The sequence below is a fragment of the Mytilus trossulus genome, chromosome 6 (genome assembly GCF_036588685.1).
Source record: "Mytilus trossulus isolate FHL-02 chromosome 6, PNRI_Mtr1.1.1.hap1, whole genome shotgun sequence".
NCBI classification, from domain to species: Eukaryota; Metazoa; Mollusca; class Bivalvia; order Mytilida; family Mytilidae; genus Mytilus; species Mytilus trossulus.
The window spans coordinates 53,024,548-53,039,347 of NC_086378.1; the positions used below are offsets into that span (position 1 = coordinate 53,024,548).

The window sequence follows — 14,800 nt, forward strand, 5'->3', positions numbered from 1 at the left end:
ATATGACCTTGACCTCTGACCTTGGCCTACTTTTCATATTTTTGTATCAAAAACTTCAAATCAGAAGAGTTTTGGTGTCTATCACTTATGATTTACAAGATATAAATGCACATCACTTATATCACATGCATAAGGGGAAATAACATTCAGATGGAGCTTCGGTCAAAATAGGACAAATCATATAACGAGCAATTCAATATAATAAATTTGTCGAATTCTTTTTGCGGTTACGGAGAAGAACTCACAAGGAAAAAAGTGTTCGGAGAGATAACTCTCAAAAAGAACATTATTTGGCTAAGAATGGGTGAAAATAAATAGCGCATAAACTGTATGATATTAAAAAAATCTTAGCGACATATTGTGAAACAAAAATGTTACGCGAGATCAAAATATGGCTTTAGATTTTTTTTATTAATAATCAGAATAAATACAATAGTTCATTCCACAGAAAAGTAGAGAGACCTATTAATCAGAACAAATACAATAAAAAAAATTGGAAAGACATTTCAATAAGAACAAATACAATAGGTATTTCCATCGAAAAATGAAAAGACTTAATAAGAAAAATAATCATGATAATCAGAAAAAAAACAATAGGTATTTCAAAGGAAAGTGGAAAGACCTAATAATAATCAGAGCAAATACAATAGGTCTTTCCATAGAAAAGTGCAAGGACCTAATTTTATCTTTATTTTAAGAGAGTAACTCATTAAGATTAAAACAATTTTCAATAAAGCTCTCTATTTCCAATATCAACTACATGGATAAAACATTAACATAAAATTGAGAATGGAAATGGGGAATGTATCAAAGAGACAACAATCCGACCATAGAAAAAACAACAGCAGAAGGTCACCAACAGGTCTTCAATGTAATGAGGAATACCCGGCGTCCTTCAGCTTGCCCCTAAACAAATATATACTAGTTCAGTGAAAATTAACGCCTTACTAATTTCCAAATTGTACACAATTTACTAAAATTAAAATATTTCAAGACTAACAAAGGCCAGAGGCTGCTGACTTGAGACAGGCGCAAAAATGCGGCGGGGTTAAACAGGTTTATGAGATCTCAACTCTCCCCCTATACCTCTAGCCAATGTAGAAAAGTAAAAGCATAACAATACGTACATTTAAAATTCAATTCAAGAGAAGTCCGAGTCTGATGTCAGAAGATGTAACCAAAGAAAATAAACAAAATGACAATTATACATAAATAACAACAGACTACTAGCAGTTAACTGACATGCCAGCTCCAGACTTCAATTAAACTGATTGAAGGATTATGATTTCATCATACATGTATAAATATCAGGCACATACCATCATACCATATATATGAGAAGAACATAACCCGTGTCATGCCAATAACTGGTTTTTGAATAAATGTGTTTAGTTCCGATGCAAAGACCCTATAAGTGAATCAAAATTAACGCCAAAATATGCAATCATTAATGACCTGACAACAGTATCGTAACTATATTCCTTCTTAATAAGTCTATTTAAAGGTTTTGTTAGTTCCTGCGGTGAATACTGACATTTTTGTGCTTTATAAAGAATAAAAAAATGGATGTGAAATACCTAAACGTATAAGAAGTCTGCATGTTGAGCTATATTTACGAATGATGTCCTTAATTTAGTAAATGTTTTGACACAACAATCTGCTTTTACGCACACATAAATGAACTACAATATAACAAAATTAGTACACCTACAGTATACATTGCCTTTTAACTTTTCATACTGTTCAAATATATATTGAAGAGTGTTTGAATGCAGATACATTTTTTTTATTTCACTTGACAGTTTTGGACCACTAGAAGAAAAACAAAATGATTTGTATAATTCTATATTTCAAGAGCAACATTCTGTATTTACTTTTTGTTTTTATAATGATGCATACATATATAAAAATAGTTATACCTTAACCAGTAATCCTATATTCACTTTGTCTTCAGGTTTACCACCCAAATCTCCCGGATATTGCCAGTTGATATCTAATCCGTCGAAATTATATTTCCTCAGGTACTGTATAGCTGAACTTATAAACTCTGCCCTTGAATCTTTGGTGCTGGACATTTGAGAATAAAATTTGGACCTACCATATAGCGCTAGTAATGTTTTTAATGATGAGTTGTGTCGTTTCAAATTATTTAGCCGAACATATCTGTAAAAGATAAATAAAAAAAAAAGAACTATTGATACAGAGATATGTCTCGCCTGTCCGAATAAAATTCAGAAAAAAGACAATCTGGTAGACAGCATCAGCCGCTTAGAAATGGTGGATAAACTGAGTTGTACTGTAGTTATGCAACTTGCTGCAAACAAAAATGTGTCTGTCACAAAAAGTTAATGCAAAGTCACTAGAACCTGACCTATTAGGCAAGGCCTCAAAATGGTCATCGAACAGATATTTACTGATAATAATGCAACTTCGTACAAATTATTGCAGAGCGTACTTTGGTGCAGAAAAATTGGTACCGTTAATGTTATTGACCTATAACGGTTTATCTTTTACAAATTGTGACTTGGATGGAGAGTTGTCTCATTGACACTCATACACGTCTTTTTTAATCTATTTACATAACTTTTGCTAAATGAAGCGTAAAAACCAGATATATATAGGAAAAGGATAAATCTATTATCCACATATAATTTTATTTAAGAAATCTGCATTTAATATTTATTTTAATATCAATTTAACATGAAGACAGACACTGACCTACATAGTTCAAATTATATCTGATACAAATGGGTTCAAAGGTTGTGTATTGAGTAGTATGTCATTTTATGAACAAACTACTGTTATGTCATTTGGTCAACTAGGAGCAGCCTTAAGGTGGTATGGGAGTCTAAAATAAAAATGATAGAATGTGTTGATACTTTGCCAAAACGTAATATCTGTTGATATATGTTGAAAAATATAATAAAAATGATAGGTTACCGCGCATTTTCTCAAGCTACAGGGCGTGACAAAATGACACATTTTGTTTGGACTATACAGGAAAAAACACCATTGTGTGATTAGAAACTACACAAAATGATATAATTGTTAAATACGTAAGGAAAAGATAGCTTTCAGACAATGCTTTGAGAATATGAAAAGAAAAGATAGGGTCACCGTACGTTTTTTCCAGCTAAAATTCAAAATAGGAAAATTCCATGTAGAATCCTTTAGAAAATTCAGTTTTAGAGCTACCTCCCCTTAAAATGCCAAATCATTTTTTTAAAACAACCAAAAATAATCATCTATTGCAAAAAAAATAAAACATTTTTCAGTTATATTCTTATAAATTGATTCTTTAAAATGAAAATACACATTGATTAAATATCTGCATTCCTGCATCAAATTTTGCAAACTTGATAGAAAATCTTGACCTTTGGTTCTCTGTTTTTTACAATCCAAGATGGAGGAAGACACCCATACCACCTTAAGGAGGAGGAGTCTTTATAGAATTTTAATTATTGTCACACTATTTGTGTTTAAGGTTTATCACCCCTTCTGTGGCCTGTCAATTTTTTTCAAACTGCAATAGGACCAAAACACCAAAGACAATGAATAATAGAGATGGACCATTGTGTACATATATCCAGGGGAAACTTCGTTCAAAGCAATTTGTTAGTTAAAGTTTAATTGCATTTAGCATGTTTAAAAGAAAAAGAGAACTTGGTGAAAATAAAACCAAGATTTTTGTAGTTAAGAGTGCACACGCTGAAATGTCTCGCCTTCATTTCTAATCATTGATATTATGTTGATAGTCCTCAATAAAAAGCTTTATTACAACTGTCACATAAACTTAACAGTAACCAAGTAAAAAAACAAACATTCATTAATGAACCATGAAAATGAAGTTAAGGTTAGATGAACCATATCAGGCAGGCATGTACAGCTAACGATTCATCCATACAACAAATGTAGTTGACCTATTGCTTATAGTTTACGAAAAACAGACAAAAACACAAAAAACTAAAACTAAGCAACGAACTAGGCTAATGAGGTCAAGGTCAAATAATAAAAACGGTGCCACTGACATATAGATCATAAGATATTTCCGTACATCAAATATAGTTGACCAAAAGCATAAAGTATTAGAAAAGCAGACCAAAACTAAAAAAACTTAACTTTGACCATTAACCATGAAAACGACGTCAAGCTCAGATGACACCTGTAAGCCAGAAATGTGGACCTTATAATCATTCCATTTAGAAGACATACTGCATACAGTATAAAAAAAACAGATCAAAACCAAATATCTAAACTATAATCATTGAACCATGAAAATGAGGTCAAGGTCAGATGACTTCTGTAAGTTGGACATGACTTTTTTGTTCACCTAACAGTCCTTCTATACACCGAATATACTAGTCCTTTTGCTAATAGTATCTGAGATATGGACTTGAACGAGGTCGAGGTCAATTGAAAACTGTCTGACGGGTATGAGTACCTTGTAAGGTACGCACATGCCAAATATAGTTAACCTATTAATTATGATAAGAGAGAACTTATCATTGCAAAAAGTCTAAACTGGGTTTTTTTAAGTAGTCGCTGAAGCATCAAAATGAAGTCGAGGACATTGAACATGTGGTTGTAACATGAGGCATCTATATACAAAGTATGAGGCATCCACGTATTCAACCTTCTAAAATATAAAGCTTTAAAGAAGTTAGCTTACGACGCCGGATCACCATCCTTACATGTATGTTGAGCTATCTGCAACTTTTATCGCAGCCTCGACAAAAGTCGCAAGCTCGACAAAAACCTTGAGACTTTAGTACGAAGATTTTTGTTATAAATTTTTAAACATAGAGCTCTCACTTGTTTTTCTATGATCACCTAACGTTTATTGTTTACAAGTCCTTAACAACCTTTAAATTCCAAAACTTCTTGTGCTGAGTCATTAAAGTCGAGCACACCCTAAAAGTTGTACTTGAATTGGTCCATATTTATATTAGCTTTTACTTTTAAGGTATACGTAGATAGGGTGTCTTCCTCCATCTTGAATATGAAAATACCAGAAAATAAGGTCTAGATCTTAAATAAAATGTGCAAATTTTTTAGATTATTAGGTTATTCATGTGTAAAAACTTCCACTTCGATATATAGAAAATGCCATGTTTTATCAAATTTATTGTTCCATTTTACAAAAACAAAAAAAAAAAGTCTCCGGCCTGAGAGATTTTTCTGAAAAATCGACAAAGTCCAGAAACACACCCTCTCAGGCCGCGAAACATACCCCAAAAAAATATTTTTCGATTGTTTTTGTTTCAACTTTGCCAAAAAAGGGGAGGCAACTCAAATACAAGGGCAGATAATTCAGATTAAATTAAGGTACTTTTACAATAGAATGTGTTACGAATTTACCTAATTTATAATGTAGCAAGAAAAAGGGTCCGTTGACCCCATTATGTCTTTTTCTTAACTGAAAGCATATTATTAAAGCCATCTTATCATGTGATATATCTAAATTCTATGGTGTAGATTGCGCTTTATTGCAGAAAATTTGTCAATTTTGAACACTGATTAGCATGAAAATAAGCCCGGTGACCCATTCTTTTTATTATTATTTTTAAAAAGCATGATATAAACTACATTTTGGCAAATTATTAAAAAAATATATTGATTATAATTTAGACACCCCATCTACCTGAAAGAAATCATTGCTAGCACTGCATGCAATAATAATCCTCTATCTATCAAGGTTTGATTCGCCAAAATAAAGAGAGTACAAGGGGGGAACATTTTCAAATTTTCAGCATTAGATCAATACAAGGGTACATAATCCTTAAATTTACCTTGATTATGAAGGTTGTCAATCATATAGTGTTGAATGGGCATTATCTACGGGATAACTAAAAAATCTAAATTATGATTTTTTTTCTTTCAATCATTTATGAAAGTGCAATTATGTATTAATCGTTCGTATTAAGCAGCCAGTATGGTTGAATTTGGTATAAATAAGCTAAGAAACATTGATGATGAATTATCAGAAACCAGCCGAACACTTACCCAACCTCTAAATAATAAGTCTATGATCATTCTAAAAAGAATATTCTACCTCTTAAATAAATAACTGCTTATACATGCTTAGAACAACCGTAAAAATTCTCCAAGATACACTATTTATATTCAATAAGTTAATCGGATAAACTGTTACTCAATCTAGAAGGCGGCGCTACAAATAGATGCACGTGTGAAGATAATTGGATTAAAATATTTGATATCAATAAATCATTTTTTTTTTTTTGACCGCTTATTTTATAAACATGACAATTGTTAAACATTCAGTAGTATTGCTTTTCGCTTTCTTTGAACCATTAAACTAATTTCATATGGTACCTCAAATAATGAGATTAAGAGATAAAGCATATCTGTTAGTGTTGTCAACGGTTAACCGGTTAACGGGTCAAACGACCGAATACCGAATACCAAAAACGCTAACTGGTTAACCAGACTTTTTTCAATTTTGATAGATTTGATAAAAATTTGTATTTATTATATTAATGTTTTATCGAAAAAAATGTCGTCGTGGTAATTATTTTGACAGATCAATTGTCCGGTATATTGATTACTATTGCAAATCCTAAAAACATAAAATTAATAAGAGCTCGGGGCAGGATCTTAAAGGGGTACTAGCAAATAGATATATAAAAAATCTAAAGTAAGATTTTTTTTGTTAAATCAATAATGAAAGTGAAATAGAAAAATAATAATTTGTTTTTAGCATCCAGAATAGTTCAATTTTGTGGATATTAAGCGAAGAAACTTTGATATTGTCTAATTCACTTGCAAGTGAATAAGTCGACCTCATTAAATCTGTATTCATGTGAACTTCGGTTTAACACCTAGCTAGATATTGACAACGCATGCATTGTACGTGTACTGGTTATTTTTAAAGAGAAAGAATGTCAACAATGAAAGTGAAACTACGGTAAACCATTTGATTATTATTCAATCCATATAAAATTATTCTTTTACTGTTAAAAATAATGAGGAACATATATGTTGAATCTGTAAATTCAAATCAAACAGACCTATAAAAATCCAATTGGACGTGTTGGTTTAATCTATTCATATCTTTATTTATGTTTACATCGCTTAAATGGGTCAAATCAAGAGTTAATTAAATGGCGTCTGGACTGAAATTCACAAGAAACGAACATACATATTATCTACCCCATACTCTATAAACTGTTTCTTTTGGACTTTTGGTAGTTTGGATAAATGTTTTACATTGTTATTAATCAAATATGAGAATTTGTGTCAAATCGGTGACCATGAATTTGACAGCTAGTGCCCCTTTAAAGAAACATAATTAGTTTACATTTTTTTTAACAGAAGCTTTAAATTAGTAATGCGATTATTTACTAATTACTTTATTATTTCGTTTTTTATCTAATATTGTGTAAACCTACATCTAAATGTGCAACCTCCGTAGTGCAAGGCTTTGTCTTACTTTAAACGAAATGCTAACTCAAAAATTGTGAAATGCAAACCAATATAAATATAGTCAATGTAAACGTGATAGTAAGAGTAACATGCTTTAAGAATCAAGCAAACAAAATAAGGAAACATGTCGTACGGTGATATATAGTTCCTTTTTGTGTCATTTTGGTCTCATTGGCAATCATACTACATCTTCTTTTTAATAATTATTTTTTTCAAATTGAAACACTACACAGTATGTTTGGATACAACAAGAGAAAAGGAAAAAATAATCGGTTTTAGACATATTCAATTCTACGAGATCAAGAAGTTTATTTTTCAATTTTTCAATCTGAAGTTGGTACAAACGCTATAGTTGATACGGTGTATTCGATTATTAATTTAATTAAAACTTCGCCAGGATTCCTCACAGACAAGCCATTTAATGCCAGATTTGACAACACTAATATCTGGTGATTAAAAAATTATTTATCGTTATATCATGTATATACTCCTTTTCAATAACATGTTTAAAAGTGTATACTGTTTTCTGTGGTTTCAATTAACGGACATGAGCAACACCTATAGAAATATCGTCTGTGACATAAAATACATATTTGAATATCCACAGTCGTCATTTACTTATATCTTCAAAAATACCCGGATAATATATTTTATCAATCTATTTTTATGTACAAGGAGCTTGGATGGTTTACAGAAAAGAGAAAAAGGGACAAAAATAAAAAAGATTAGAAAAATATGGGCGAGAAAAATAAAGAATGAAGAAATATGATAAAAAAAAAATATAAAGAATAGTGAAGGAATTATGTCTGTGCAGAAATAAGAACCGGTTCCAATGAGATGATTCTGGCTCTGTAGGTGGGCGGCTCATTAATAGCCTTAATAGCATATGCTTATAGTCAAACAATGATTCCGTAAAAAGAACGAATATACCCAGTAAACAATCCAACGTTGGCATTACGTCGTGACAACGTAATACTATCGTTGTGACAACGTAGTGAAATTACGTCGGTACAACGTAATTTTGTGAACTCCAAGGCACGTGCTGACAACCATCCACACGACGTTGTCACAACGTAATTTGTGACGTAATTTATTACCTTCATAGGACGTTGTGACAACGTTGCAACTCCACTGTAAATGACCCTTGTCCTCATTTGATTGATAAGAGCAATAAAATTTCATTGAAGAAGTAAACAGGGTCTACATTTTCTTCTTTTCACCTGTTTTTTAAAACTTTCAAATAATTTCAATGTAGGTAAGATGGACACAATAGATATAGGAAGATGAAGTATGAGTGCCAATAAGACAACTCTCCATCCAAATCACAATTTATAAAAGTAAACCATTAACGGTCAAGGTACAGCCTTCAACACGGAGTCTTGACTCACACCCAACAACAAGCTATAAAGGGCTCAAAATAACTTGTGTAAAACCATTCAAACAGAAAAACCAACAGTCTAATCTATATATATATATATAAAAACAAGAAACACCTATAAATTACATAAAAAAAACGACAACAATGTTGATAAATGCTTTACTTCCAAACAGCCAGCAGTTTCCAATATAGTCACAAAAGAGTTTTTTTTTAACCTTTTAGTCGGGTTTAAATAGCAAATGTATTTTGTCCAATTCATGATTCACACAGTTTTAAGGTTTATAAAGTTTTATTTTTATTTTTTGCAATACTGAAGTACAAGATTTACACATTTCCATTTAACAAAAGAACCTTTCCTTCAAAAATTTAACACATAATATTATTCAAAAGGCGAGATTTTGTATGATGGCCAATGAGACAACCCTCTTTCCTAAAATCAAATATTAAATATGTTAGCAATTATGGTAAATGTACAGCCTTCAACATGACACTTTGCCAAGTTTTTTGGTACATGCTGCAACTTCAAAATGTTTAGGGTTTCAGTGTCCTAGACTAATAGTTTCACTATATGACGGTGGAAATTCTAGAATGTAGATTTCATTTTGACAATGGAAACATTTTTTAATGGTTATTCAGAAGTACAAAAAACTACCACATATACCTTAATATGTACTGTAGAATCATTCAGCTGGATTCCCTACACAAGAACAGGCTACGAAAAATGTTTTGGAAGAGTTCCCAAAGTCTGTAGTTTTCAAATATATATTTCTACACAACTTATACAACTCGTCTAAACATCAACCTAACAATGTTAGGTCTGTCAATTTGCTTTCACAAATTTTTTGCTCTTCCCTCGCGGAGATTCAAACTCATGCTACTATGATATCGTGACACCAAAACGCCTGCACAGCAGCCATCCCACTAGACCACACGACCAACTTATACACACTTCTAAAAATATCCCAAAATGAAGAAAATAACTGAAATTCAATCAAACTAACTATTGCTTTTTTCCATTGACATACCAGAGAAAGACCTATCCAAAAGTTAGGACTTCTTTTTTCTTATGTACATGAACCAATAATAAAATAATAGTATGTTTCTGTTTTTTAAAAATTTTATTCCAAATTCTAGTCTTGTGTTGGTTGTATACATGGCATTCAAAGTTTTGGTTTTCTGCCCTCTCGTCAGCTGGTCTTGTGTTGGTTTCCAGTCTCTGAAAAAAAATTCATATATTATAAAATATTTTTTTTTATCCCAACTCAGGAATAACAGCAGTTCTTAAAAAATATCCTTGTTTAAACATAATCAATATTTTTTATGTGCAGTCGGTGGTATAATAAATCTTGCAGATTCATAATCATGTTGTGTTGTTACTGAGATGTTTGTATCTGCCAATTTTATATACACATTTAATTTTTGATAATGTATGTTAGAAATTTGAACATAATTTCAGCAGAATATGATAATTTATAACTTTTAGTTAACCTTTGTCCTTGTTTAAAAGAAAATATGTTATGAAATTATGGTTGTTCCATATAAAACTGTTTTCACCCCCAGGGACAACCTTTTTTTTAACCCCCAGCACAGACAGAATAAAAAATATATAAGAACAACACTCCCTTTAATTTGCATCTTGGTATTTCAAAAACAACCACCTCCGTATTAAAACAGGCGTATTAAAAGGAAGTATGGTTTCTCAAAATTGTCATTCATCAATTCATTTAAGATATTCTTAGGATTTTACCTTAATCTGACATGTTAATAAATTTATTATTCACATCATAACAGCAAGACCTTACACTACAACTCAGGTGGATTTTGCTTTGTCTACCCGTTCACAGTGGGAGTGAGCACCGGGTGGGTAAAATTACTAGCTTGTTAAATCAAAAGACTTGCAAACTTACAATCAATTGAAAAAATCAGATAAGCAATTATAATCAATATTTCTTACAAAAAAAAAGAATTATAGCTGGAGTGGGCACAGGTGGGCTTTTCACGGTGGGCTGGTGGAAAAAACAAAATCCACCCAGGCTGTTGTGTATATCATATATGCCAATGAACGCAATCTTATTATTATCTATAAATGAACCAATTATAATTTAATATATAAAATTAATTAAAGAATAAAGTGTCCATGAGCCACAAATGATGTTACAATGTATCATTGAAGTCAGAGCTCCAGATAAGAATTCACAAATTGGGGTTTTTACCCACCATTTTCCTATGTAATTGGGTGATACAGATTTTTAATTGCATTATCAATTCCAATTCACCCCTAAAGTTAATATCAAATTGGGTTTTTCACCACCAAGCTCCTTAATGTATTGGGTTTTTTCATCAACACACTATTGAATATTTAGGCAATATCAACCTGGATGTTTTTCCATTTTAAATAGGTTTCTTCCTTTGAATAATATGTGCTATAGCTGTTTTATTTTCTTAATTCACTGACGAGCAATTAATTTGTAGGTTTAAATTGTGTCCCGTTTCAAACCTTCTGCCAGTGTATTTTCTCACAACTTATGTAAACTGTAAATAACGGATATGTTTATTCTAAGGCACTCGTCTCAGATCTTTTTTTCTCTTATATACCTTTATATAAAAATTCTGAGAGGAATGCCTGTGTGTGTGTGTGTTAACTCATTAACCGTAAAACGAGAGAAAAAAATAGTAGATAAAGTCTAATTATACTTGAATGTTTTTGTTTTTTCCAATTAACATAAATCTGGGTAAGTTATCCCTTATTAGAACTTTTGATTTCCAATTACATATCATTTCATAATTGATATCATTTGGCCTTTCACACATTCTAACGGCAACTGATTCAGTTTTTGACGAAGTCCCGTGTTTATTAGCAATTGTTCTCGTTAAGGTACGCAAACGCGCCCATGCGTTCGACAGATGCTTCCTTAAACACTGGCTGAGTGTTGTTATCATCATATCTTTCCCTCAATTATTCAAAAGAAGCTGAAAACATGCTTCTATTCAATATTTTTATCGGACATTCACTCTCGTTTTAATTCAATGTATGTTATGTTAAATCTCGAGCAATTTTCGAAAAAAATATGACAACATGGCACACGCTAATTGGATAAACGCCGAGAAGATCGAATGATTTCAAACACACGTGTACCTTTTGAGCAAGGGAAAATGCCAACAGGGACCCATTTCAGCTACTTGATGCAGGGAACTATTTTTAGAACGAAAGGACATTTCCAATTATAAATATAATAAAAATAGATTTACGCAACAAGTGAAAACAGATAAGGGTAAATAACGCAAACGGTAGCCAACAAAAGGGTTGAGAACTCATGGTTTGGGCATATAATTGGGTTTTCCTTTGAATTAATTGGGTTATTGAACCCTGTAATGGGCAATTGCATTGGGTTTTCTATTATTTGTATTGCGTGATCACGCAAATACGCAGCTTATCTGGAGCTCTGATTGAAGGACATACTAGTAACTTATAAAGAACAGTTAAACAGATGGTCTCAAAAATCAAACTCTGCGTTTTATGATAACAAGCATTGTGTATAAATTTCATAACATGTGGTTCAGGCAAACTAAAGTTAGGTGTTCAGAAACCAATTTTGAGTTCAATGTTCATGTACATGTATGTACATACAGTACAAGAGTAAAACCATATGGCCCAGTGAAGGAGGGTATAACAAGAGCTGATCAACTGATCATGATGTTTACCTTTTTATATCTTGGTCCATCTTTTTGATCTGGTACATGTACATGCTTACATTGTAAGTATTGTAACTGCAGTGCATTCCACAACATCAGACACATGATCACACATTGGATCTGTGGATTTTTATACAAGATTCTGGAAAAAAATCATAAATACAATCAATTATCTTCTATATTGATCAGTCTATGTACATACATTGTACTACATGTGTGTCAGTCCAACAAATCTTTGGGAGAACCAGGAAAGTGAAAAATGTACATGCATTCCATACCATAAATTGAAAAGCAAATAAGACTTCGCTATATACTGTTTTTCTTAACCCCAGTAAACTGGGTTTTACCCTAACAAAAGGATAATTTTGCCCAACTTTTCCCAACTGGTACGTGCACGTGGATCTTAGTCTAAATAATTATGACATCTTGGAAGGCTTTTTTTTAAAAGTTTCTGTGACGCCTATCTGACAGTTTTTATCACAAATGGTAAAATTGTCTATTCCTATGTAAGACCCAGTTAAACATTGATTGATTGTTGGTTTCGTTATGTTCAGTGGCAAATATTTCATGCAGGTCTAGGACGACCACCAGTGATACAGTTTTCACGCTTGCGACTGGTGATACATGTAGTATTATCATTAATAGGACGAGTTTGTAATATGCCAAGTTTGTAATGTGCCGTGATTGAATTAAATGTGGCAAGTTTGTAATGTGCTGAGATTATAATCAGGTAATGGGGCGAGTTTGTTATGTACAGAGATATCTAAAAAAAAATGTAGCTTCGCATTTGTGATATTGATCAGACTTTTATGATTCCAACAATATTTAAAAATAAGTGCAAAAAAACCTTACAGCTTTTAAATATAAGGATTATAGGAGGTGTCATGGAGAGAAAACAATTGCCCTCCCCCTTTTTTACTTTCTATCGTCAATTGCTTAATATATCTTAAAAAACAACACAAGTTAATGGAAAAGTTTGAAAAATGGTTTCATAAAACACATATGTCGGCTTAAATATCCTGTACAATGTACCAGTGCAATAATATATTGACATTAAAGGAAGAAGTATCATACATGTATTTCAACTCGGTAACCAGTCAATGAGTCAACAGAGCCCTACACGGCAACAGATGTTATATTTTCTTGAATTATACTTGTTGTTATCATGGAAAACCTTTTTGAAGTAATGTGCAATTTATATTTTACCTTTTTCTTTGTTCTGGATTCTGAATCGAGATACAACATTTCACTGCAACTTTTATCACTGTTTTCAAAATTCAGGCGGTAAAAGTGCGCATGCTCAGAGTTTTCGTAGTATCCGAGGACTGCTGAACGTGCACTTATATAAAACGATTATAAAATTATTAAAAATAATAAATGACAAAAACTTGATAATGGTATATATTAAACAATAAAAAATACTTATAAAATATTTATATGAGAACATTTAATTTGAATTTGTAATATTTTCTTTGATATTTTGGTGCAAATAATTTTAATTATGTCTGTGCGGGGGGAAAAAAGGGGGGATATTTTGAAAATCGTTAGCACATTTCAATGAAGGTGAATAATGTATCTAGTAAGACTCATAACCATAAAATTCTCCCATAAAACCAGATTTTAATGTGTTAGCTGGTATTTACAGGGTCTGTTCACTACGTTATTATAATGTTGACAGAACGTAACAAAATGTTACGTCGGATTATGACAGTTATAAGCACGTCGTCACAACGTAATAAAATGTTACGTCCTGACAGGGTACTAAATTTACGTAAATCCGACGTAATTTTATAACGTAGTCTCTACGTCTGCATCCAACGTTGGGGTTTTACGTTCCCACAACGTTGGTACGACGTACAATCCAGACATGACGTTAAGACAACCATTAACCGACGTTGGGAGTACGTCGTGTGTTTACTGGGTAACTAAATGCATAAGGAAGAGAGATAGTTCAGAAAGAATCACTCATTATACAGAAACAACAAGAAAAGTTCAACCGAGCCTTATAGAAAATCAATTCGCTTACTATACACAATACATTTTAGCCTTTTGCAAGGCAAAATGTGTGTCCTTATCTAGTAATATACCCTTCATCCCACATGCCCTCTATTACAAGACCTATAACTATTGTTAACGTGTTCTCATCCGAAGCATGCATGCACTATTGGTCACTGGACATTCAGCAATCCATAACTATCTACGTTCAACTTATTTTTTAAATACGGTTTTGAGTATAACAAAACTATAAGAGAGATACGAAAGTTTCACTGGAATGAACACTATGGG

At 32.0% G+C, this 14,800-nt stretch overlaps 1 protein-coding gene and 1 long non-coding RNA gene across 2 annotated transcripts in view; both read right to left on the bottom strand.

The window, feature by feature from the left end:
* LOC134722804 (acidic mammalian chitinase-like) overlaps window positions 1-14,800 on the bottom strand; it is a 56,983-nt gene that overhangs the window by 24,310 nt on the left and 17,873 nt on the right. Inside the window, exon 3 of the mRNA XM_063586429.1 lies at window positions 1,920-2,163. Within this exon, the coding sequence (XP_063442499.1) occupies window positions 1,920-2,163 (244 nt within the window). The remainder of the gene's footprint in view (window positions 1-1,919; window positions 2,164-14,800) is intronic.
* Window positions 9,901-13,826, bottom strand: LOC134723530 (uncharacterized). Its single transcript, XR_010108103.1, has 3 exons — window positions 13,721-13,826; window positions 12,524-12,656; window positions 9,901-10,037 (listed from the first exon to the last, which is right to left on the bottom strand). It is a non-coding gene; the product is annotated as an uncharacterized LOC134723530 (long non-coding RNA).